Source organism: Falco rusticolus, chromosome 1, assembly GCF_015220075.1.
Source record: "Falco rusticolus isolate bFalRus1 chromosome 1, bFalRus1.pri, whole genome shotgun sequence".
Classification (NCBI taxonomy): Eukaryota; Metazoa; Chordata; class Aves; order Falconiformes; family Falconidae; genus Falco; species Falco rusticolus.
Window position 1 is genome coordinate 77,805,492 of NC_051187.1, and position 26,803 is coordinate 77,832,294.

The 26,803-nt window shown below is 42.4% G+C and overlaps 1 protein-coding gene across 1 annotated transcript in view; it reads left to right on the forward strand.

Moving 5' to 3' along the window:
- The window catches only part of CPZ (carboxypeptidase Z), a 43,379-nt gene that overhangs the window by 7,810 nt on the left and 8,766 nt on the right, over positions 1-26,803 (forward strand). The window contains exons 2-9 of the mRNA XM_037385727.1: positions 4,519-4,542; positions 6,897-7,271; positions 8,063-8,275; positions 10,401-10,597; positions 11,562-11,723; positions 19,429-19,587; positions 23,561-23,696; positions 24,767-24,906. Coding sequence (XP_037241624.1) covers positions 4,519-4,542; positions 6,897-7,271; positions 8,063-8,275; positions 10,401-10,597; positions 11,562-11,723; positions 19,429-19,587; positions 23,561-23,696; positions 24,767-24,906 — 1,406 coding nt within the window. The remainder of the gene's footprint in view (positions 1-4,518; positions 4,543-6,896; positions 7,272-8,062; positions 8,276-10,400; positions 10,598-11,561; positions 11,724-19,428; positions 19,588-23,560; positions 23,697-24,766; positions 24,907-26,803) is intronic.

Consider the following 26,803-nt stretch of genomic DNA (forward strand, 5'->3'; position numbering starts at 1 on the left):
CTTTCAAGCACAGAAGAAGCAGCAACTGAAGCCTGCCAAGTTAATTTGGAGACCTGAGAAACTCCCTGTCATTTCTTTTCTGAAAAAGAGAAAGGGAGTGGCTGAACTCTTCTAGCATTGCCAGAGCTTTGACAAAGCAGGCTATGATGGGTGGGGACAGGGATTTGCCAGTTATTTCTGTGTGCAGAGACCCAGACCCGTGAGTGCAGGGCTCCAGGAACGGAGAGTGCAGCTGCAGCTTGGGATCTGGCCTCAGAGGGTTGCCTGCTGCCTGCTCTCCAGGCAGGCAGGCTCTGGCCCAGCTACGTGCATCCACACTTACTTATATAAGTACACATACTGGAGAATTATCTTTGGCCCTCGTAGAGCCGCACCCTTCAAAACATATGCAGGCATTGGCATTACAAAACATAGGAAAAGTCCAAACACCACATCTGCACACATACACATTTAAGACTCACTATAAAGCAAGAAAAGCAGACCTTTTCTCTCTTGCTTTTACGTATATTAACTCCTGATAACATGAAAGCTCAAGCTGTTTCACTCTTGCTTGTTCACAAGAAGAGCTGTGGCTGATGTATGGATCATATGGCAGTTTGCACGGGGCTGTGGTGGGGAGAAGTGTTACAGTTTGGGCAGAGCTGGCCTCTGACAGCAGAAGAAATTGCACAGATGTCTTTGGCAGAGAGAGACAGAGAGAAAACAGTACAGTATGCTGCAAAAATGTGAGGCTTAGTTCTATGTTTAGGCTTAGAACTAGGTTTAGGACCCAGGAGGAAGGAGTTTGTTTTGCTGCGAGCCAATGAGTGAGTCTTGGTAACTGCATTTGTGAGGGGCATCCTGCACCAAAAGTAGTAGAAAAGCTTTATCCTGTGTTGAAAAATTATCCCTGCTTATCACATACTGAGATGAACAGCTTCAGTTGCCGTGGGAAAGGCTTACCTGGGTTTGGGTTACTCACCTAAAAAATGAATCTATCCTCTTCAGTCAGCATCTTTGTTAATGAGTAATAGTCATGTCCCTTAATAGATTGCCCCTTCCTGTAAGTATGGTAAAAATAACAAAATGTAAAAGCCAGGTAGCAGACCATCTGAAACCAGAACTGCCTTTACCTCTCCAGTGCTAGCATTTACTCCTGCTCACAAAATGATCCAGCCCTCTTGTGAGCCCAGCTACAGCATATGACTTAGCAAAATTTTGCATGTCTGTTCCATCAGCTATCCATTTCTTCCTGACTCCTTCTGGCCAGCTGGGCCAAAAGAGGGTTCTGCTAAGTGCAGCAAAACTGCTGCTGCTTGGAGAGCCAGAGCAGGGGGAAGCAGCAGCCTCAAGCCCAGACCGCGCCTGCTACATTTTCCCTTTGGTTTTGTCTGCTTGTTTCAGCAAGTTGCCAGAATACCTTTTTGCTCCAGCTGAATAAGCAGAATACTGAGACACCGTTGAGAACAAATTTGCGCCACGTATCAAACTGACTGATGGCTCTAGCACTCCTGCACAGTAATAGTGGTCTGGGGAGACTGTGTGTGCCTCAGCTTCGTTATTTGAGCAGTGCATGTCAGAGACACACGAAAAGGATGTTAGTAGCTCGTCAGCAGAGGGGAAATGCCTCTTACCTTTGAGGATATGTGAGCAGTTGTAGAAAGACCATCCACAAATGAACCCATGAAGAACTGCACGCAGCACACACAACCCTCTAGTCTAAAATAATAGCTACAATACAGTCATTTTCTGCTGAGAAGAAAAAAAAAAAAAAAGTCAAATATTTCTTATCCACCCTTCAAGGTACTGAAGGGGATTCATTGCTAATGACCCTGGTGATAACCAGAGATAGTGTCACTCTGCTCATTGGGATGTGGCTGGACTCAAGGCAGTCCCATCCACATAAAGTTTTCCTCCCTGTATGGAACAATTGGCTCGCTCTATAGACTTCTGTCCATGGATAGCCTCACAAGTTGTTGTGGGTGTGATAGCATTATGATATAAGACTATCCAGATTCAGGGAGGTAGTGACATCCAATTTTATTAACAGGATTAATTACTAGAGCTCTTACTAAGAAGAGATCACTCCTTTCTCTTTCCCAGCTAGTATTGTACAAAACGTTATTCCTTGATTATGCCCAGATGTAAAACTTCACACAGTATCTGGCTGAGATGAAGCTTTTTTAGAAATACCTTGACCTTAATAACTAACTAACTGAGGGGATTGTACCTAGCGAAGGGAAACACTGAAATCCTGTAACAGAAGACACTGTTGATGAACCAGGTATTGTTTATTGCTACCAGCATAATGTACCAAGCCAGGAAAGGAGTTTGTATGGATATGATTTTTTTTCCAGCTTGCTGCTTACCAGAACTTGCTGGTGTTGGAGATGGACTCTTTCTGCTAGCTCTGATCCCTCATTTATTTTATCAGGTAATGTGGATCAATGACAATCCATAATACAGAACCAGACTAATTTCCAATTAAATGTCTCCCTCCAAGATAAAATTCCTGGGTTATTTTTTTTTTCTCATTATAATGATTTTATTTTGGCTAAAGAATGATCAACTCGTTAGCAACAGATGTGCAGATGATTTCATTTAAACAAATAGGCTGGGAATAGAACTTTAAACTTTCTTTAGTAGGAAAAAGAAAACATAATGAATTTGTTCTTACGAGGACAAATACTCAATTCGCTAAGCAAGAAGCTAGATGCCTGTCCCCACAGCGAGAGTTAGAAGAAATAGCAACATAGCTAGATCCCCAATACATCACAAGGAAAGCAGACCTGTTGGTGTTCAAAAAGCATGCACATAGTGGCTTAGCTGCTATGAGGTACTGGTGAAACAGCTCTGATACCTTGATAGCAATATTTTTCTTTACTTGCCAGTATCGGAGAAGGGCAATATAGAATCATTGGCTACAGGACCAAAAGAGGCCCCTCCTGGGTGATCAAACCATGTTCTTTCAAACCCAAGAGAGCTTCTTTGTTTGACCTAGTAAACAGAAAGCTGAGGGGATCTGATTGCTCTCTGCAAACACACGGTGAAGGCATGCACCAGAAAGTGCAGATTGCTATTTAAGCTAAAGGACAATGCTGGCACAACAATGCACGGATATCAACTGGCCACGAATACTTTTAGGGAGGAAATTAAAAGGCAATTTCTAGCCATTAAAGGAGTGAACTTTTGGAAAAGCTTTCCCATGAGAGTAGCTGGGGAGGGAAATAATTAGTTTTAAGTTTTTATTAAAAGGATTATAAAATGCAGTTGCTAGGGATAGAACGAAGTAGGATGGGGGAGAAATACATCCCTTCACATCCATCAAAATTTTAATTGCTTTACAAGGAAGGTAGGCACACCATTATGTGGGACACAGATTTGTTAGGGGAAGATCCATGAGGCATCTTGGTTATGTTCAGAAGGACTCACATGGACTTTTGGACTAAACCAGATTATTAAAGACCTACATTTTCATTAGTGAAATTTCCTAGGCACCTAACTTACAGTTTTTAAGCATGCCTAGAAATATTGTCAGGTTGTCAGGGCTGGGGAGCTCCATGTTTTTTTCAAAGATAAGCCTGGTTTCTTACACAACCACACTTCAGATATATTATCAAGACCTCCTCCCTTTTTAAACTGGATCAAAAACTGGCTGGTCAATATGCTTGTCTGGCCATGCCCTGCACAGGATCCTTGAAGTCTGTCCTGTCTTCTTCTTAAACTCCATTTCTGACTGTTTGCTAGGGTGAGGGTCTCTTTTTTTTTGTGTGTGTGTGGGTGGGGGTGTATGGGGCTCCACAAGAGCCCCATATGGTCTGGTGTAAGACCATGGGTTAGAGGGGTTTCTGTGTCTGGGGTGCAAAACCCAGAGGGACCAGAGTACATGTGCCTTGTGCCTGTATGTCAGTGTGTGCAGTTGCTAGCAAACACCACACTGGACAGGACAAAAGATTGGGAGCTGGGTATTTGAGCAGCTGTGATCCTGGGCTGGAGAGTGAAGAGTCAGGAGGGTCTCAGACATGGCTACTAGAGGAACCAGGAGGTCCAAGCCAGCTATTGGGAAGACCATGGTGCCTGGGGCTTGGCTACCAAGCATACCGTGCTCTAGGTATGGGCCAGCTACCAGTGAGACCAGCATATGTGTCAGTGCATGAGACAACTGGGAGATCAGTGGATCCAGGTACCACCTGCTGGGTAAACTGAGCCTGGCTATTGGGGTTTGAGTATGTCTAAGCTGAGCTACTGGAGGAATCCACCTGTACTTCTGTTCCACCAGTGGTCTTTCATCCTGATTAGCCAGAAAGGGGAATGGGATGATGCTTTTGGTGCTGGTTGGTTTGCCTGTACTGTGTTTTCTCGTTGAGTAAATATATGTAATATGTGACTGTTGGGAATAAATGCGTGTCCCCTGTGGACCTCAGGACATAGAGCTGCAGCAGCCTTTGTGGGGCTACCAAACTGGACAATTCCTAACATGAGGAAGGTACCACAGATACCGCCATAATGCTTTTTTTTTTTTTTCCTCTTTATTTGCAGGTCAATGCCAAACCGTACAGAAAGGTATGATGTGACTTTGCTCACTGTCCTTGGAGAGTCTTGAAACCTTAAGTATTCCTTTACTATTTCCTATTAAGTTTTCTAGTGTTGATGCTATACTAGGTCTTATTCCTCGAGAGATGATCTCTCACACAAGGTAGCATTTTGCTGCTGTGACAATGCTATTTGCTGCCAGCCAGAGATATTAGCAAGAGAAGGAGGCTCAAACATAGGCCCATTACTGTAATAGCTGGTAATTTTATGAAAAGACATCTCTCTATTAATCTATTACTACTCTTCACCTCCGAGTGGGTTGAAGGTATTACCAACATTTATCCTTCGTAAGACCTCTTAACCTGATTTTTTAAAAGGTATTAGGTTTGTGAGAATATACATGTAAGGACATTTATGGGCCTGCTTGCCTGAGAGTCAAGTCCCAGAATAACTTTTGATCTCTTTGGGCAATTTCAACCAAACTTCACAGAGGAGCTGCATTCAGACATATTAAGTCTTATAAATTTTATGGGGCCAAGCAAAGAAGAGAGATACCTTACTAATGCCTTCCCCATTACAGAAAATAGAGATCTGTATGATCTCTCACCTCATCAGTGAATCCATAACAAAAGGTAAGGACAGGGAAGATAATGACATCAAAACCACACTTTATTCAGAATCTGAGTTTTTCCTATGTTAGACACCAGCAAATTCACACCTCAAGGTTTTTTTCTCTCTTATGGATTCTCTGGTGTTTAATAAGATCAAACTGTAATGTTAATTTAAATCAGATAAGATTTATTTGGAGATTAAGCTGGAGACATGGATTTGACAGATGGACAGCTCAGTGGATAAGGCATTGGCCTCGTTGCCGATCGGTATGGTTGCACTCAAAGAATTACGGTCAACAACGGCTCAATGTCCACGTGAAGACCAGTGACGAGTGGCATTTCTCAGGAGTCTGTACTGGGACTAGTGCTGTTCAACATCTTTGTCAGTGACATGGACAGTGGGATTGAGTGCACCCTCAGCGAGTCTGCTGACGACACCAAGCCATGTGGTGCATTCAACATGCTGGAAGGAAGGCATGCCATCCAGGGGGACCTTGACAGGCTTGAGAGGTGGGCCCATGCAAACCTCATGAAGTCCAGCAAGGCCAAGTGCAAGGTCCTACATATGGGTCGGGGTAATCCCAAACACAAATACAGGCTGGGTGGAGAATGGATTGAGAACAGCCCCAAGGAGAAGTACTTGGGGGTGTTGGTTGACGAAAAGCTCAACATGGCCCAGAAACATGCACTTGCAGCCCAGAAAACCAACCATATCCTGGGCTGCAGCAAAAGAAGTGTAGCCAGCAGGTCAAAGGAGGTAATTCTCCCCCTCTACCCCACCCTCATGAGACCCTACTTGTAGTAGTGCGTTCAGCCTTGGGGCCCCCCACATAAAAAGACAGGGATCTGTTTGAGTGAGCCCAGAGGAAGGCCACCAAGATGATCAGAGGGCTGGAGCACCCCTCCTATGAATACAGGCTGTGAAAGGTTGTTCAGCCTGGAGAACTCTGGGCAGATCTTACAGCAGCCTTTCCATACCTAAAGGAGGCACATAAGAAAGCTGGAGAAGGACTACAAGGGCATGTAGTGATAGGACAGGGGGGAATGGCTTTAAGCTGAAAGAGGGTAGATTTAGATCAAATATAAGGAAGACACTCTTCCCTGAGGCTGGTGAGACACTGGAAGAGGTTGCTCAGAGAAGCTGTGGATGCCCCATCCCTGGAAGTGTTCAAGGCCAGGCTGGATGCGGCTTAGAGCAACTTGGTCTAGTGGAAGGTGTCCCTGCCCATGGCAGGGAGGTTTGAACTAGATGATATTGAAGGTCCCTGCCAACCCAAACCATTCTATGATTTTATAAGTATGAGACAGCCTTTCCTTTGGAAACCAGATTTTATTAATATTGGTGGTTTCCAAGATATTTGTTAATGAACTCACATATGGGCCCAATACTCCAGTGTTTTCTGAGCAGGGATGTGTCCTTTCATTGCTGTTCAGGTATTGAATTAACAAAATAAATCTTGTTTTAGGAACAATGCTTATTAATCAGGTAACTTCTGATGCTCCATCAAATTGTTATATACCATTTGAATTCTGAATGTCATCTACTTGCATCAAACTGTTTGCAGTCAATCTCCAGACCAAGCATACTTTCCATTATCTTTCTATAAGTGGTTTTAGACATCAAATTCATTTAAGAGTATTGCAAACTGCCTCTAGTCTATCTGTGAACAAAAACCTAAGTTCATCTAATGTGTTCTTTGTTATGTTGTCTTTCAACTATTCAGAGTGTCAGTGAAGCAAGTTATTTTTCATATGTTTATCTTCTTTTCATAGCAAAATGTGTGGACATTGCTTTAAGTTCTTGTACTGATGTTGCCTATACTCAAATGATGTATCCTAATTTTCTGGATCAGAAGTCTCGAGAAGTGATTGAGTACAGCTCCGAGTACATCCTCATCAGTGTGCTGCACAACTTGCTCCAGGGAGAATGCAATCCGGACCTGAGGCTCTTGGGCTGCTCAGTGCTGGCCCCACAGTGCGAAAAGGACAAAGTTATAAAGCCCTGCAGGCATGTCTGTGAAAATCTGAAAAAAAATTGCCTCCCTGCCTTTGATGCAATAGACATGGCTTGGCCGTACTTCTTAGACTGTGACCGCTTTTTTGCTGGGGAAGAAGAGGGATGTTTTGACCCGCTGGCAAAGCTGCGAGGTAAGGAAGGAAGCCCTGCTGATGCAGCTTACTTGTCTAGATGGGAAGGGTCTCACCTCACTCAGCTTGACAAGTCTATGGCACAAAACCTCTCTGCTTGTCATCTCAGCTTGTCATCTTTTTAGACACCTGTAAGCTGTGATTCATCTTGTTCCACCTATTTTAAACACTTAATTAAACTGTGCTCAAAAAGCATCTGTTTCTCTCTCTCATATACAAAGAGCATCAAGACAGGCAGCTCAGAGCTAGATGTTTAGACTGCCAAAGTGCGTTTAGATAAGCCCTGCTCTGTGTAATAGCTGTCTGTATATTTCAAATATTTTATTTAAAAACTGAAATAGTAATGCAATCATAAATTCATGACTGCTTGACAAGCTTAACACCTCATTAAAATAATCTCATTAATGGTTGTCACAGATTTTTGTTTGGATGAAGAAGATCCAGATAGCTGAAGACAACTGAACCTCTTAAAAAATGAATTTGCTCCACCAGATTCAAAGGGAAAGATCTGTACATTTTGTGACTATAATGTGCTAAGTATTCCAAAGGCCAGATTATAACCGGAGGCTGCAAAAAAATATTTGTCACTGTGCCTAAGCATTAGTATGATTTTGCAAACAAAATATGCCACAATAAACAGTGTAGGATGTACTACATAGTTTTAAATTTTGATTGCAGCTGTATTTTCTATAATTCTACTACTGAAAAAGTTATTTTGCAGAAAAGTGCAGGCGTTCATACAATCCTCTGAGCATCATGGTTTTAAACACTGTTACAATTTTTCTTTGCAGGGGAAGTAGATGTGGAGGAAGATTTGCCTTCAGATTTGCCAGCAACTTTTATTCAGTTCAAACACCATTCTTATTCCCAAATGGTGAGCACATTAAAGAAGACTGCTTCTAAGTGCTCCCATATTGCAACAACTTACAGCATAGGTCGCAGTTTTGAAGGAAAGGATCTTTTTGTGATTGAGTTTTCAACCAAGCCTGGACACCATGAACTGCGTGAGTTATATCAGTGTTGATCAAGTTGCTTGAGGGAAGTCCAGATTATCCAAGTGAAAGCAGGTCCTTTTAATGGGATATCACTTAAACTGTAAAAAGCGTTGATTCAAAACCATTTCTCCTCCTTTGTGTTCCTGAATTACAGCAATAGCCGATGGTTCACTGTAGCAATTATAGTCCAATTGCAATTTTCTACCTTTATGACCTCCACTTATGACCATGGTTGACATTCCTTGTTCCTAGATGTATGACCATGTGTTTGGTTGCAGTGATATGGCTATTATTTATATGTGTCCAGTGTACAGAGAAGTTGGGATAGTTTTCTGTTACTGACCTGTCCTCTCCATCATCTACCACTTCCTCGGTCTCCTTTTATTTATTACTAATAAAAAGCTTTATTTATCAAGTGCTACACACTTCCTACAAGTAATGCCTGTCCCTAGACTAAACATAGTCTTTCACATCCTACAATATGTACATGTGAGAAGGCCTCGGATACAGAAGGACATTGACATCAAAAATAGGCAATGCAGCACAGAAAACAATACTGAACAGAGTTTCAGGCCAGTGTAATACCTGTCAGTATAACAGGTGAATGATACCAGGAATTTGTGATATCAGAATGCCTGAATACCTTTAGGATATGAATCCTCACAACTGTTCTGCAAAGGGGAACAGTGCTGATCTCTATTTTGTAGATTCATCACTGAGACAGCAAGGGCCAGATTTTTAAATGTTGTACATTCTTCAAAATCCAGATCATTTCCCTGGGGAGGATTAGGTGTTATTTTCCAGTTACCAGCTCCCAGCTCAAATACAGTACCTGACTAACTCAGGTGGACTGCTATGGCCACTGCTGCATACCCAGAACCTCAGGCTGCTTCTCATCAGACTAGTTCCAGCATCAGAACAGCCTCAGCAGTGCAGCAGAACTGAACTACATCTGATTTAATACTTCAATGAGATTATTATCTCAGGTCAAGCTACTGTGTCTTCTGTGTGGTATGCTGCATGGGAGACAGAGAAGACAGTGAAGACTGGTGTTAGCTTTGCTTAACTCTCAGCCGCGCTGCCTTGCATGATGTAGAGGTATTTTGAGGTGCCTTTAAACATGCTCAAGGTCACAGGAGATGTCTTGAACAGAGCAAAGACCTACATTACTATTTCCTGTCCTATTATCCTTCCTTTCTTGTGTAAAGAAAAGAACTTGCAGGTGTCTTTTTAAGCTGATAGTTCCATTTGCCAGGAAAACACAAAGCCTACAAATCAGGCTTTTAAATTAAAACTGTGATATGGCATGATAAAGATGGTAGTTTAACATATTACCTAGCATTTCCTTCTAAATCTGTTGCTTCGTGCTGCTCCGGACAGCACAAAAGAAAGTGGAAATAGCTCTAGAGGTGGAGATTTTGCCTGCTTGAGCAAACTGCATAATAGGTCTGTGCCAGCCCTCCTCCAGCATTTAGTGCTCGAGGCTGGCCAGGTTCGAAGAGGAAGATGAAATGATAGACAGGAAAGGGTGTCTCCAAAGTGCATCTTTTTTCTACTTTCCATTAGTCTCTAAGAAAGGGTGGAAACTGGGAGAATAACTGTGGGGAATTGTGAAGTTTTACGTTTCTAATAGTCTTATTCCAAGGCTATTTAGCCTGAAAGCCATTTTTTATGCACGACCTAATTTCTGTTCCAAATAGAGAGACAATATATTGCACATCTGCAGGTCGTTTCTAGGATCTGTGACAACATAAAGCATTGAAGCCACCCAAGGTAAGTGAGATTGCCAGGGATGTATTTTATTCCTTCCCTGCCGTGGCCTGACACTTTTGTTCACAGCAGTCTTTGTTCACAATTAATAAGTCCCCCAAAATCAGAGCAATGATTGCTTCTTATGGTGTGGGATCCTGAGAGTATGGACATACTTTATTTTGCACTATTTAAATTGATGCTGAACTGACTTGTAAGGGAGGGAAATTAATCTGGAATTGGTGTGCTATTTACAGGAACATATGCATTAAATTAGTGTAAATAAAACTTTCTGACTCATCAGTAAGGTATTTGGGTTATGCTGCTTTTGGAAGCCATCCAAGTATAATCAAATTAAAGCATCTCATTACTTCACATTTCGCAGTTAAGCCAGAATTTAAGTACATTGGCAATATGCATGGAAATGAAGTTGTGGGGAAAGAGCTGCTAATATACCTCGCACAGTATCTGTGTTCGGAGTATCTTCTTGGGAACCCTCGCATCCAGACCTTGATTAATAATACCAGAATTCATCTCCTACCTTCACTCAACCCTGATGGGTATGAACTGGCTGCAGAAGAGGTAAAAGACTTTTTATAAGGAAATGTTCAGGGCTTCATGTTTCTAAAAACCCCCAAGCTAAAGGACAAACTGGGAGGGGAATGTCACATATGGGAGGGAGTATTAATAATCAGCAGCCAGAATCCCAGGCTGTTTTGGTGGTAGGTTGCTTTCCAAAGATGATGTGGACAGAGCCAAGAGGAAATCAGAGCCACGTTTGTCATTTTTGCTGCCTGCATGCAATGACGAGGGAATGACTGTGTTACTTTTTCACACATTTAGCACTCTCTGCTATCAGTTCTAGAACAAAATGCCCACTGAATCACTGTAATGACTGTTAAATTATTTTATAAGGAAATGTGGTTTAATACTGTGGAATAGATGTTCTTCTCCTTTTAGAAGAGCAGGTATAATAAAATGTTTTTTCTGTACTGTCACCCTTTCCTAATCTATAGCAGTTTTCAGAGATCAGCTGGTGTCTGAAGGAGATTTGTGAAAGCAAAACTTCTATTATATTTTACCTGACATTCTTCTTCCTCACTTTTACCGATAGCACCATTAGCATGAAAATAGGACCTTTCTTTTTCTGCATTGCTCATGCGGTGAGTTCTCTCTGTTGTATGAGTTGTATGAGTCTGGCGTTATTGCAATCTGCCTGATCCTGTCTGGGAATGTCAGCTGTATTTTCTTTTTCTCCTCCTCTAACCCACTCTGCATCCTGCTCCATGCTGAGTAAGAAGCTGCTGCGTTCCTCTCATGAGTCACATCACTGGTGAATGAAATGCTTCCTGCATGCTGGTTAGTGTGTTAGTGTTCATGGGAATATAAAATGATTAGTAAGTGTGGTTCTTTAACAGTATAGACATTTTCAATTTACTTATTCTAAAACTTCTCTTTGATTAAAATGGCATTTTAAATCATTTCCACAAAGTGATATTTTGAAACAGAAAGTTATTCTGAGGCTGGCTTCTGTGTTACAAATTAGGGAGCTGGTTACAATGGATGGGTCATAGGACGACAGACAGCTCAGAACTTGGACCTGAACAGAAATTTCCCTGATTTGACATCTGAGGCTTACAGAAGAGCTGGGATTCGTGGGGCCCGCCTTGACCACATCCCCATTCCACAATCCTACTGGTGGGGTAAGGTATGAATTACAGATTTTATAATCACATGTACTACATAGCAACTCAGGAATTTAAGAAGCTGAGATTGCTTGTTCTGAAGTTATTCTCTGGTAATCAGATTTTGCAAGTAGGACTAAACTGGACAGGCTCAGAATTGGCATGAAAAATGATGGTGTAGGTCTGGCCAAAGAGGCAGGTGTCACAGATCATTGGGAAAATTTGTGGATAATTTGTATTTTGCTATTTTAGATAAAGAATAATGACTGTTAGGAGGGGGTCACAAGTGTGTAATGGTTCATCATTAGTTAAAGACTTTATGAATTTGGCTCTCATTGCACTGCCTTGGAAAACATACAAAGGCTTCATGTGAAGTTGTGTGGCATCAGCTTCCACAAAAAGGATGTTGATAAATGACTGTAACCAGTTGGAGCAATAGAAACAGCCTGTCAAGCTGCAGTGGTGCTGGAAGGGAGAGTTGCTGCTGCTTCCAGTCACGGGCAGCAGGATGGAGGCAGCACTGCAGGGCCTCACACTCATCATCACTAAGCTGCATGTTATGTGATGTACAGGAATGCAAAGCTCAGTTCTACCTGTGTCACTGGCAGCCCAGAAGCCCGACACTAGCAACTCATGATGGAACTTAGTTCCCCTTGAAAGAAGAAACACAGGAAGCAAATCAGTAGTTCTGATACTGGGAGCTCTGCTTTTAAACTCACTTTATCCTAATTCAAATTTTATTGCTAGCAACAGTCATTTCAGCAGCTGGTGTATTAGCAGATTTGAGAAACCATATTTCAGTTCTCTACTCTGCTGCAGGTGATCTATTATGAGGCTAGGTCTAAATCCCAAAGGTATCTCTGATGCTGCCCCAGTGTTTTGGTACCCAAATTCAAAGTAGGGAAATCTGAATAGAAGCCCCTCACTTCCTCAGGATAATGTACCTCTGAAGATGCAAGGCTGCAGGAAGCTCAGTAATGCAGGCTGTATTAAACACTTGGATTTTGACATAACTAAGCTCAAGAAGTTTTTTTTCTGGTTTATGGATATAATCGTACAGATCCCAGCTCATTCTGCTAGATATCTACCTGAGTATAAGGTCATAAACTTAACAGTTTCCATTTTCTGACTGAATAACGACAGACAACTGTGAGCTGGTAAATGCAAGTAGAGTACAGAGCCTCAGATGGGAAAGAAGGGTTGAGGGTGTGTGGAGCAGAGCCTGAGGTTAAATGAAAACAGCTGAGGCAAAAAAAAAAAAAAAAAAAGATTTTAGGAGAAAAGCCTAGAGAGATAATAGTTTTGATTCACCCCTGTGGTGGGTTGACTGTGGCTGGGCGCCAGGTGCCCACCAGAGCGGCTGTGTCAGGGCCCTCCTCAGCTGGGCAGGGGGGAGGAAATGTAACGAAAGGCCCGTGGGTCGAGATAAGGGCAGGGGGGTCACTCAGCCAGTACCGACAGGGGCAAAACCGACCCGACCTGGGGAAATTAGTTTAATTCATTACCTATCAAAATCAGAGTAGGATAATGAGAAAATAAAACCCAAATCTTTAACCACCTTCCCCCCCCCTTCTCGTGTTCCCGGGCTCAGCCTCACTCCCGATGTCTCTCCCTGCTCCCCCCGAGCGGCACAGGGGACCGGGAATGGGGCTGGGGTCAGTCCCTCACAGCTGCCCCTGCCGCCCCTTCCCCCCAGGGGGAGGGTCCCCACATGCTGCCCCTGCCCCAGCCTGGCCCCCCCCCGGGGGCGCAGCCTCCTTGGGCACCCCCTGCCCCGGCCTGGGGCCCTCCCCGGGCGGCCGGTGGGTCCCTGCTCCCCGCGGGCTCCATGGGCTGAGGGCACAGCCGGCCTCGCCGCGGCCTTCACCGCGGGCTGGGGGGGGAACCTCTGCTCCGGCGCCTGGAGCCCCTCCGGCCCTGCCTGCACCCACCGGGTGTCTGCGGGGCTGCTGCTCGCACACCTGCTCACTCCTCTCTCTGGGTGACATTGCTGTTGCACAGCAACTTTTTCCCCTTCTGAAATACTTTGTCCCCCTGCTGCTACCACCATCACTGATGGGCTCGGCCTTGCCCAGCGGCGGGTCCATCCTGGAGCCGGCTGGCGTTGGCTCCATCGGGCATGGGGGGAGCTTCTGGCAGCTCCTCACAGCAGCCATCCTTGGTAGCCCCCCACTACCAAGACCTTTCCATGCAAACCCTGTACAACCCCGCTTGTGTACAGCAGTGTTCATAGCAGTACCTCTAACAACCATTTATAGATATCAAACCGAAATTTTTCTTCAACAAATGAATGGTATATGAACAAATATGAAGAGGCTTGGGAGGGGGATTAGGCCTAGCCTTCCAGTTATCTGGCGTGAAACCGCATTGTTTGTGCAGAGGACTGAGTACTGCAGGTGTGAGCTCCCAGCTGGAGGCACTACAATCTTACCTGGTCTCCCAGCATGTTTGCTTTCCCATGTAGGACTAAGGCTTGGAGCCATCCCTGTTCTGATTTTAGGAAACCCTCTTCCTCATCATCTAAAGCCCGGACTTTCACAGCAGTTCTCTAAAGATGGCTCACTTTAGTTAAGTATCTGTCATCCTGTTCACACAGGGCAAAACAAGATTATTCAGTTAGTCAGGAACCTGCCAGCTTTTGTAACATGATGTTTACTTAGAAGAACATGCTGAATCAAAAATATATAATAAAGCGACAGTCATTACAAACATACATGTACGTTTCTATCTTACCGGTAGCCTCTCAGGTGCTATTTCAGATGCTCTTGCAGAGCCCATCTCTCTTGGTCACAGCTTCTCACTGGGTTCCTGATTTGAGAGCAAGTGCTGTCCTGCTCTCAGTTTTGTCAAGGCTGGTCATTCCACGCAACTGCAGGTCTGTTACCTGTCAGGCTTTTTGACCCTCATCAATGTATGTGCTTTCCTTGGGGAAATGCTTACAGGGAGATGTTCCCTGTCTTAGGAACATGAACTCACAGACGCTTACTTCAGTTCTTACCAAGGCTGTATAGCCCAGCCACCAAGCACTGCCACCAGCGTGTCCACAAAGATACAGCTGATGAGTCAAATTGTGTCTGCAACATCTCACTTACCAGGCAGAGTCCTTCCTTTCCTGGCCCTTTGCAAAATCAGTAGTGAGGATGGCAGTCTCCTGGGAGCTCTTTCATGGGCTGTATCATTCCCTGAGCTATGTGTAGACAGGCTACAGGATTGCTGGTACACCTAAAAGTCATCAAAAATGCCTTTGGTTTTCCATGGAGGTATCCAGGAAAGCTGCTTTTGACCTTTCGGACTGTATGTAGTGGCTGTGCAGCAGGCTTTGGGGTATAAAGGAAAGGATGGAGATCTCCTCCCAGCCATGTGCTCACTCTTACTCTCCATCCAGAGGTGCAGGGTTGAAGGCTGAAGGCTCAGGCACCACTGAGGAAGGACAAACATGGCTTCAACCCCTCTTTGTGCCAGTGCCTGGTGCAAGCCATGCAGCCCAGAGTGCCTGCAATCCTCTGGATTTTCTGGCTTTAACCTCCCCACTCCCTCCCCCAGCCCTGCTTCTGCCATGGTCTTTCTGATGGTCTTTGGGATGGTCAGTGGTAGGCAGCCACTTGCAGGTGTCATTTTTACAACAATGTATTCGGCTTTCTTGGGTGTGTAACATCATAGTGGTTTGTAGAGGGCTGGATGGAGTCAGCCTAACATTTGTCCCACAGTTATCCCCACTGCTGTGGCCACCACTGCCCCAGCTGCAGGGTCACTCCAGGGTGTCTGTCACCACAGACAAGGGACCAGGAAGTATTGGCACACAACCACCCTCTGTCTGAGCTCTGCCTCAGCGGGTGCAGACCTGGGGTTATAAATAAATCTCTTCTCCTTCAAGTGTTTTCTTGTTTTCGAAGACGAAATAAGGCAGTGACCCAACGATTCATTCCTCAGAGCACCAAACCTCAGGGAACCTCTGGATGCTCTCCTGACACCCAAGTGGGTCCTGACCTAAGCAACACCCCAAGCATCTCCAAATCCATATGCTTTATAGAACAAATGAGAGAACCAATTTGCCTCTGACCTGGATGACACCACAAAATCTCCTTGCTGACTGCAGTTTCACATGGTTCAGAAACCTGGCAGTATGTGGTCTCAAGCCTCGCATCCCTCTCCTCTGCCAGTGGTATCATAGGACAGCCAAATCAGCTATCCCATAATGAGCTTCAATTTTGTCAGGCAGATGAACCCATGGCTTTTACAGTAGTTGGCTTTGTGCATGCAAAAACATTAGATTGGATGTTTCAACACCAGCCCCTCGGCTTTCATTTACTTAATGATGTGTACGACCTGCCTTATTAAAGTAATCATCTGACTATTGCAGGGCATTATATAAAGATCAAAAAAGGAAAAGTGAGATCCCAGCCAATCCCATAAACTCAGGAGAGCTCCTGTCTCCCTGTAACCCTTGCTGTACAGTGCATTTTCTTCCCCACTGTTTTGAATTATTGTAATAAGTGGTCTGAGGGCTCAGGCTGAGAGACCTCAGGTTTCATCTGAACTGAAGTCAAATTGGCTTGATTCAAACAGAATTTAGAAGTCTGTGCCAGTGGAGGCTGGCATAGTCTTTAGGAAAATGAGTCTGGTTGCTTCTAAAAGGATAAAAAGAAGTCTTTGAAAGCCATGGAGACAGTGACTAATTGCAGTGTAATTGACAGAAATGAGACTCAGGTTTACAAGGGTTGTGACCGTTCCTGTACTTACGCAAAAATATTTCAGCTGTTTTCTGATTGTGCCCCAAATTGTTCCTGTGAGGTGGATACTTTAAAATTGATCTCTGACTAAAAAGCAAGAGCCCTGGTAAAAAAAATAAATAAATAAAAACCCACATTAAAGGAAAAGTCTATGAATAGTCAAAGACCAGTGTGACACAGATAGCATCTGTTATCATCCAGTGGAGCTGAACCAGGATGTACACATTTCAAAGCCTTAATCACTGTAATGATGTCACTGAAATGCTATTAGGTTAAAAATAGTGACATTGAAACTCCTGATTTTCCACAACATTCGCTTCAATAAGACATCGGCTCTGTGACACAGCAGTGTCTTGTGGCTTCTGCAGGTATCTAGTAAGCAAGCTGCCTAATCAGGGGGGAGGACTGGATTTAGGAGCTCTCTAAATAAAACTGTGCATTTGACCCTTGCCCACTGAATTGCAGAAGCAGCATAAAGATCTTATCAAGGCCAAAACTGCTGTTTGACAGCAGGGCTGATTCTGGCATCAGGGATGCCCTCTCTGGCTGGGCAGTACAAGCTGGGGCAGCTGCAGGTGGGGCAGGGAGCTGCTGAAATTTTGGGACAGCATCCTCCTGGCGAGTGCTGGTGTTATGGGGCTTGGGAGGTGCAGGCTTGGTGACAGGTCCTCAGCCATCCCGTGAACCCCCAAACGGGGATTCATGGGGCAGACAGTGCCACTTGCAGCCCCTTATAAGCCACCAGGGGTCTTCTCTTCAGAAGAGGTGGGCTCGAAGGATGAACAAAGCACTCTCAGCGTTCAGGTGAGAGTGGCTGATTCAGTCCCAAATTCTCTTGGGATAAAGATATTTATCAGACCATCCCAGGGCACTGCACAAAGACAGAAAAGCAAATACTGACTGCTGCTGGTACCATTCTTTGGACACTGTCAGATTCTTTGTCGTGAAGCTTGGTGGGCTGTTTTCTTCTCCCACCTCTGTGTTGGGTGAGTGGGTATGTGAGAGTGCAGAGCATTTGTCCTTTCCCTTTGGAGTGCCCTTTATCTGCCTTGTTAAAAATTATTTTCAGGTCATGCCCTTCTTGGAAACTTTGTGTCTAATCTGCACTATTTTCCAAATTACACAAAAAACCTTGGTTAGGTTTTTGGTGCACAAAGTGCATTCTGTGTGTTCCTGGGCTGGTCAGACTTTACCTGTTACATCTCATCCTACACTTAAGTTGCCGTTTTATAGTACCAAGGTTGAATGGTTTGTGACACAAAGATTCGGAGGCTGCCACTAGGCTGACATATAAAATGGACCTAGCCTGTTTCTTCTGAGGACAAGTGGCACGATCTGACTTGTGTCTATATGCTCACCACAAACTACTGATTTAATGACTCACCTTACAGCAGTGGGAAACTCAGGTTTCTATTTCTTCCCAAGTACAAGGTACAGCCTTTTCAAATAGCACAGTGGCAGTGGCTGGAGGCTCAACAGCTATAGAATGGCAATTTAAGGAAACCTGAAAACTAGGAGGACTCAGTTAATAACTATGGCATATGAAGGACTTTAGCCTTCTGCCTAGGTCAGGGATGGGCAGGGTGATACCTTCTTAAATCATTCCAGGTAAAACTGTATTTAGACATGGCTTTTTCCTGAGACACTTTGCTTTCTACCTCATTGCTGGGAGCTGTAATACATCCATGATGCACCTTTGCTTCACAGTGTTTTTCTCTGTTCCATACCTATGTTTGTGTTACCCACTCATCCCCAAAGCTAGGATTTACCAATAGCAGAACAGGGACTGATCCAAAGAAAACAGGAATTACTATTATTGCAACTCTAATGTATAGGTCTCTAGAGTTTTTGTTTGTTCATTTTTTTGTTTGATTGGGGTTTTTGTGTTTGACATTTTTCGTGGGTTTGGTTTGTTTTTTTTTTTTTCCCTGCACATTGCTGACTTGATTCAGTGTTACTAGTCCTTAGCCACTCTGGGATCCTGGCTGGCTGATTTGCTAATGGCTGATGGAATTAAAGCAAAGGGTGATATGCAATTTAGCAGCCCTATATAGATGCTGGACTAAGTCCATCATAACAGATCTGGCTCATTTTTAAAAAACTGTAGATCTGCACCCATGCAAAGCAAAGCGCAGGTTAGCAGCCTCTGCCCTCACCCACGTTTCCTCTGGAAGCTTCACAAACTACAAGCAAAAGACCTTCACCTCCTCCAAGGGCACTGGCGTGCGTCTGGGCTTGCAGGGAGCGGCCACCAGATGACACTCTTACCACTAAGAATTGACTAACTCCGGAACAGGTCCGTGAAATTACTCCTTAGCAAAGGGGATGAAGGAGCCTCCTGCATTGCAGGGGGAGATGGGTGCCTGAGCATCCTCGGGAGTCCGGTGCCTACTCCTTTGGCCACTGTTACTGAGCGCTGATTGTCAGAAAGGCAAATTCTATGACTTACTGCAACCGTTCAGTGCAGGTAAACTGCAGTCATTGTGTTTTATATATATTAGTTTTCATTTATTTGCATATAAACCTAGACCAAAGGATAGCAAATGAGACAGTGTATTTCCAGCCAGTGCTGAGAATTTCAAATTGATCCCCGTATTCCAGCTTATCTATCCAAAGTCAATTCTGCTGATTCAGAAATGAAATTAGATAAAGAGTTTGGTTTGTGAGTAGTGGTAAAATGCCACAATTTTTCAAGCCTAAAATACTAACATCATCACTTTGAACTGCTGAAATGTCACTGTAATAAAGTTATTCTTCTGTCAAAGTTGTTGTTTGTTTTTTTCTTTCAGTTTTTCCATAGTGAACAGTGTGTCTCATTTGTTCCCTGGAGCAAACTGACACTCTTCCTCCACTAACCTTTGGGATGGAAGAGCCAAAGAGCTTCAGCATTCTTTTTTCTGACACACTCTCTTCTCCACTGAGCTTCATCCTGCCCAGGATCAAATCCCTTCGGAGCTGCATGACTGTTTACAGCTTTTCATTTTCTCCTGGATTTCAGGTGGCTCCTGAGACAAAAGCAGTCATGAAGTGGTTGAGGTCTATCCCGTTCGTGCTCTCTGCCAGCCTCCATGGGGGTGAGCTGGTTGTGACCTATCCTTATGACTATTCAAGGCATCCTATGGAAGAAAAAATGTTCTCCCCTACACCTGATGAGAAGGTAATATAGTTTTTGCAGGGTGAGCATATCAGTACGGTTTCCACATGTGGAACTATGCAAGTATTTTGTTTAAACAAGTAAAAAACCCTGATTTATTTAGATTGTATATATGTGTGTATATGTATGCATGTATGTATTAAATATGTAATAAATCACACGTTTATATATATAAATGCATATGTCTGTGTATATATATATATATATATATATAGTATTATTTATACACTTATTTAACTTGGCTTAAAATATAGGGTCATTTACACACTATCAGCCTGATCTGTAAATATTTACCCATATATTTGTGAGGCCAAACATGATTTCACAAGGCACAGGTGAGGAAAAGACAAGCTTTTACTATTTAATGGTTGTAGGCTGTGACATTTTTACTACTGATTTCCAGAAGAAATGGAACAAGCCTGACCAGCAGTATTATTTTCTGTTGACTTCTTTAGGAAAAAAAAAAAAAAAAAAAAAGGCTGACTGCCATATGGTGGCAGCCTTGTAACATTTATTCCAGGTCAGATGAACAGGAATGGTTTACCCCTCATCCCTGGAAAGTTCCCCAATTGGGACTCACTGTAAATCTTCTGTGAAATTTTTTGCCATCTTCCCTATTTCCCTTTGGCTTCCTCAATCTAGTATTCATTGCCGACATGCCCACTAGGAGAACAGCTATTTTTTCAGCCTTCTAGCATATGATAAAAATGTCCCTGTCCTGTTAAGATAGTTCTTTATATAACAAACATTTGAAAATACTCAGAAGTTGATCTTTGACTTGAAGCATCTGTTGTTTGAGCATATCTCTGGGATGACTTCTTCTAAAGTAACAGTTCTCACCAGCACATATTAAATATTTAAATATTTATGACTATTAAACATTTTCTGTAACAATTCATTTCTTCTGAGCTGTATGATACCTACTGACTATGTCTGTATGACAATGATTTAGCAGTGAAATAAACCAGGCACAGTAAAAAGCTCATGTAACAAATACCTGCTGGGTGGTAATGAAAGCTACAGAAGCTCTTGGTGAAGACTAGGGGAAATCATAAACCTGTGCACTTATATTCCATCATTTAGGCTAGGGGTATCCTGATTTACACATAGGTGGTGGAGGAATGTGGCCATGTGTGCCTTGTCAAGCAGTCCACCTGCGGGATGGAAGGACAGGAGTCTCTCCATCATCTTCAGTCAGGGACAGTATGTGTGTTTTCAGTGAAAGAATGCAGTCACTTGGACAAAGAGCTCCATCCCAATGCAGTGCATAGTTGGGCAAACCCAAATGGCATTCCTGGTTTGCAACAGTGTAAGAGGACCTCACACCAGTGACTGCTGCATAGTCAGTGGCTGCAAACCCTGGGAAGTTAACTATAAACTTCGAAGTTTAAAACATATAGGGCAGGACTGGAGGTATCCTCAATTAAAACCAGTGTTTCAAATGAGTCAACACAGAAACCTTAACACCACTAACATTATCACTTTAAATTTTTTTCCGAAAGTTATAAAACCTGTACCTGTGAAGTGACCTGCATTTTAGTAATGTCATCTGCAACTGCTGCTGCTGGGGAACCTGCATCCTGAAATATAGCACCTTGACATTATGTCAGGACCTAGCTGCCATACGTTAGCCATAGCCCTTGTTCTGATCCCTGACCTGTTGAATTTGCCGTGCAAGGGGAAATGAGGCTGCAGCCCAGGGTGAAATACTGTGGTGCAGGTAATGGTCAGAAATTAAAAAGTCAAATTCTACAAAGTATATTCAAACCAGGTTGCCCTGTTTGAAAACGCATGTAGGTGCTGCCACCTCCCTGTGTCCCCTCATGGTGTATGTGCAGTAGCATGAGGATCTTCCTGGCACCTGCTCCAAGACACTGCAGATTTCAAGCCTCTTTAGCCAGCATGACAGCCTGGGCTGGTACCTACTGAGACTAAAGTGTCTCAAAGCTGGACCATGTCCTTACACTCACATTCTTGCACCTCGTTCAGGCCACCCAATCCAGAAATTTCCCATTTTTTGGCTTTTGTAGAGGTGTATGTTTTTAGCAGGATCTTGTTTTGTGTTACACAGAAGGCTGCATTGATGCATGTGCTCACCAGAGCAGAAAGGTGCACACCAAGTTCCCTCCCTTTGGTGAAGAGAAACACTCCTTTCCTTCCCCCTATAAAATCCAGCCTATGACAGTCGGTAGGGTGAGGGTGCTGGCCAAGGTAACAGCGGTGACCTCATTTTGCCAAATGAAACATTACGATTCTGAAGTCACAAGGATGCCTCTGTGATTTTTTTTCCCTTTTTGTTCCACTGTGTTACACCTAAATGTCTGGTTTTCTGAGGTCCATGACTAGTCATACGTTAGCTGCTAAGTAATAGTAAATATATTGCTATTTGAGACCATTTTAACTTGTTTTTTTAAAAAGTTTAACATTTTTTTTTACATCAAGTTAACTTGATTTTGGATTTCTCCTCCTCTCTACCATCCATCTTCGTTCACTTGCATTAGTGGCCAGGCAAAGCCTTATGCCAGTTGGTGTGAAACAAGAGAAGAAAGATTTCTCACTGGAAATAAAACATCTGCAGGTGTCTGGGAAAGTTGAGGAATATACTCCTAAGTCACATAGGCACCTTCTAAACTTTTAGCAAAGATCTTCCACAGAAAACTCGGAACTGGGACCCAGATTCCTGTAGAAATTCAAGATATTGGGCCTGTCCACAAATTATTGGCAGTAAGAGTTCTTAATGAATTTAATTAACATCCATTTCTTTCCAGCAGAACTTTGTCGTACTCAGCCCTTAATTTTCTGGACTGAGCCGTACTTAGACACACAGAAGCTCAAGGGAGATGCAAAAGCATTCTATATTAAGTCAGGATTTTTAGACTGTGGTCATCAAAATTATTTTGGTAAATTTACACTTACAGTGGAAATCCCTTAATTGGCTCAGTTTTGTGATTATTAGAAACATTTATAAATATTAGATCAAAGTTGTGTGCTTGGTTATTTTCACCTTTATCCTTGATGACAACATCAAGGATAAAGTTCTAGGATCACTTCTAAAAATAGGATTTTACCCACCCAACTTCTTGCACACAGTGTCAAGCAATATACAATGGCACTCATGATGATGAGTAGTAGGATCTAGTAACTTCTGATAATTGCTGTAATTTCAATGTTGAAATCTGCAATTATAGCTTTTGTAGATGAGGTTCAAAAAATGAAAAGGAGGGGGGGGATTTCTGTACAAAGTTGGAATAAACATTGGAGAAAAATGGCAGGAACCTGATTCAAATAAATGGTTTCTGCAGATCACTGCTGTTTCTTCTGTCTTCACTACATGTACCTGTCACTTTTCCTTTCTGGGTGATGACTCCTCTGCTCTTCATCAGTATCAACACTCTTAGGAAATCAGTGGTGACATCCTCCATCACCACATCCTATCCTTTGCTTTTTTAGAAATTATTTCTGCCCCACAAAGAAGCAACTGTCATTGAGATCAAACTGGCAGGTTGTCCTGTGTGAGTGATAAGTACAAAGCAAATTGATACTGTCTATTTTAAACAGCAGCATCCAGCGTGGTTGGGCTGAAGCTGGTGTAGGTATTTTTGAAAGGGTAAAAACAGCAAGACCTAAAACATAACGGGGAGAGCTAATTTCAGCTTTAAAATCTGGGACTTGAAGTACAACCAAACAAGCCCTCGACTCCTGCCCTAGGTGATAGGTTGAAGCCAAGTATCACAAAACCCACTGGTATTTAATGTTGTCTTGGCTAAATGTATTGGATTGCAGAGAAGGACCTTGGAGAAGAAGACAAGTGAAAACTTCCTGGCAGAATATCCTTGCATGGAAGTTCACCCCCTCCATCAGCCTCAAGGACACAGGGTGGCTCATTGTCTGGGCTTGCAACAGCAATAGTTGCTAGTAGCAATGACAGTGTTTGCAATTTGTAAAAGCAAATATATTCCAAACTCTTTTGTTACAGATGTTTAAAATGCTGGCTAAAGCCTATGCAGATGCACACCCAGTCATCTCAGACCGATCCGAACTTCGTTGCGGTGGAAATTTTGTAAGACGCGGAGGTATTATAAATGGTGCTGAGTGGTACAGCTTCACTGGAGGTAAACCACTTTACCATCATATCAAGTGAGGTAAAACCTCTATATGACCTTTATGAGACACAAGGGTTTGAAAGAAATAGTTTTATTCATTCCAGCTTGCTTTAGGTTAGACCCCTGCAAAACGTAACTTGTAAGGGATTTAAGTAGTAAAATGTATGTTGGTAACATTTATGTCCATATACCATGGAATGTATTTCCCTGAGGAAAGTTAACAATTTATACAAGGGTCACATTTGTTATTGCATATACCGTTCTAGTTTTCAAATCTGAAATGTAGAAATAAATGCCAGTGCTATGCTCTCATTCCTTAGTGGCATGAGTTTGAATCCATCTTGCAGACTACGCAAGCGCTGCTTTTTCAGTCTGTTTAAATAAACTCTTTTCCAGGGAAACTGCTACAGAGACAAACATCCCATTCATTTGTGCTTAGGTTGCTAATTTGATTTCCCCAATAATAGTATTTAGTTTTAGTCAGGATTCCTGAAATACTGGCATGGATGAAATATTAGTGTTCATAAATTTTCAGCGGTGCTTCAGTTGTGTTTTCAAATAGGAGTCAGCTGGATCCCCAAATAATTATGTTGAAACTAGGCGTTTGGAAAGCTTTGAGGCATGAGTGAGAATTAGGTTTAAATGTCTTTGGCCTACATTCTTCTGGAAACTATATCCAATGCCTTTTGTACAGAAACAGTTTTGAACATTATAATGGCAAAATGTCATCTCTTTAGAGGTGACCCTTGGCAATCACCTCTGATACAGCCGATTATGTAATTACCATGATTAACCAATCCTTATATTTCTATTGCTACTTCTTGATCAGGTGAATAATAATTTAAAATTATGATTTTTTGCCTGAAAGAAGTGTCATTGTCATTAATTAACTTGTAGTTGAAATGAGCTGTAGAATTCTGAATTTGTTGAATACTTCTTATGTATTGGCCATGCACATTCTTTACGGTACATTAATACACACCCACAGGGACTGCATTCAGCTGACTGTGACAGCAAAGCTCCAGTTAAGGGTTACATGGCTTGTTCATGATCTCTTTTTTTTCTTTTTAAACCTATAGGTATGGCAGATTTTAATTACCTTCACACAAATTGCTTTGAAGTCACCGTGGAGGTAGGATGTGAGAAGTTTCCTTTAGAGGAAGAACTGTTTACAATCTGGCATGAAAACAGAGATGCCCTTCTCAATTACATGGAAATGGTACGGCTCTGCTTTCACAGACCTTTGTGCTTATGGCTTTTCTTCTCCATTCTTTGTCAAAATTAATTTCTTTACTGTTTCCCTGGTTAGTTATCGAGATAGCACTGAATCGATCATCATAGTCCTCCAGGGGCCCTGGTGCCTCAGTGTGTCCAGCAGGAAACACAAATAATAGTTTGCATATATAAGTTTGCATACAGAAAGGATGGAGTTTGAGGACTCTAAAGGCCTTGAAAACAGTGAAAAAGGGAATTGTCTTTAAATAGGTTGTGCAACATTACAAATCAGCTCTCCAAAATGTAATGCTAGACAAAACCCACATATTCAGAAAAATATGAACCAGTCTTTCTCTTGAAGAATAGATCAACAAGATCTACTTTTCAGAGAGCTTCCTGGAACTTTTCCCTTTCCATATTCCATGTCTTTGGCCCAAACCCTACTCCTCAGCAACAGGAGATTTAGGTTCAGCTAAAATGGGGAGGTTCGAAGTATCTTGCTAGAAATGCCATTTCCACACTTTTCAGCTTGATTTCTTCGTGAAAGTAGCTAAAAAAGATCTGAACCCTGGTCTTCTAAAGCAACAATATCTGTAAGCATTAAAACATGCCATTTAAAAGTCATTTTTAATAATAAGTTTAAGCTCAGCAAAAACAAATACCTCACTGACAATAAGTAAGTGAACACAGAAACAGAAGTTGCTCATCTTTCTCTCAGCCATTAGTAGATTAGCTTTCTGTCATGCTTTATTTTGATAGAGTACGCAGTAATTTAAAATTGTTAGGAGTGTTTTTATGGCCCTTCTAAGCAACCTCTTGCTCCTTGTGGTAAGTATTATCATTCAATAAAGTCTACAGTACAGACCACCAAACTCATTTCTTTTTACAGCTGTCTGATGAAAATGAGTTTTAGTGAATCCAAATGGAGCTGGGTTAAATCCATATATATTGCAATTGAAGTCTTCAAGATGTAAAGATTTTTATAGTGTGAGATACTGTAGAAGTCTATGCCGGAAAAGCTTTTTGAGTAAACGCAGGACAGTAAGCAAACAACTTTTTAGATAAGGATGACTGAATTACTCCTGATAAGGATTAAGTCTGCCATAACCAATTCAAACTTTTCTTATTCTGATATATACCAGGCTGTTTGGTGTGTTTACAAACCTACTTGGCTTAACATGCAGAAGTAGAATTCATTTCCATAAATGCTGATCTCTTCTCCTCGTCAGAAGTGATACCAAAACACTCTCCCAAACTTACATGGCACAGACTTGAGGCAATATGAAAAATAGTATATTTACTAAATCAAAACGAATCAACATTGTTAAAGAAACTTCAATTTTTTCATTTTTATTCCATCATGTTATAATTGCAAAATTATTATTGAAGTTGGATGAGGTCATACTACTTTGAGTATGTCTATACTGTAAATTAAATTTGGGTCTGAGATGACTCTTCTGACCAGATTTACCCGCTATCCATATGATAAATCCTCAAGTCCATGCTGAAAAACAAATTGCAGTGCTTCATCATAACAGTTTTTAAGGGACAGTCTTCAAGCCCTTATCCTGAGTTGTTCCTAAACCTTCCAGTGAATAGCTCCCCTCAGTACAGAACTGCTGTTTAAGAAAAGCAGTGACAAAAAAAGCTCACCTTAAATAAAAACTGCTGTCACTAGACTAGAATTTTTTTCCAGCTTTGTATTAAGAATTACTGTTGAATATTTTAATGTTTATTTCTTTATTGTTAAATATTTCTTTTTTAAACATTTCTATATTCCAACAGAAAAGCAAATATCTTTTTCCATTGCTTTGATGATTTGTTCTTTTTTTTATCCTTCTTTTGTGACAAAGCATAATGGGGAGGGGAAAATGACAGGAAAAGAAAGAAAGAAGGGTGGA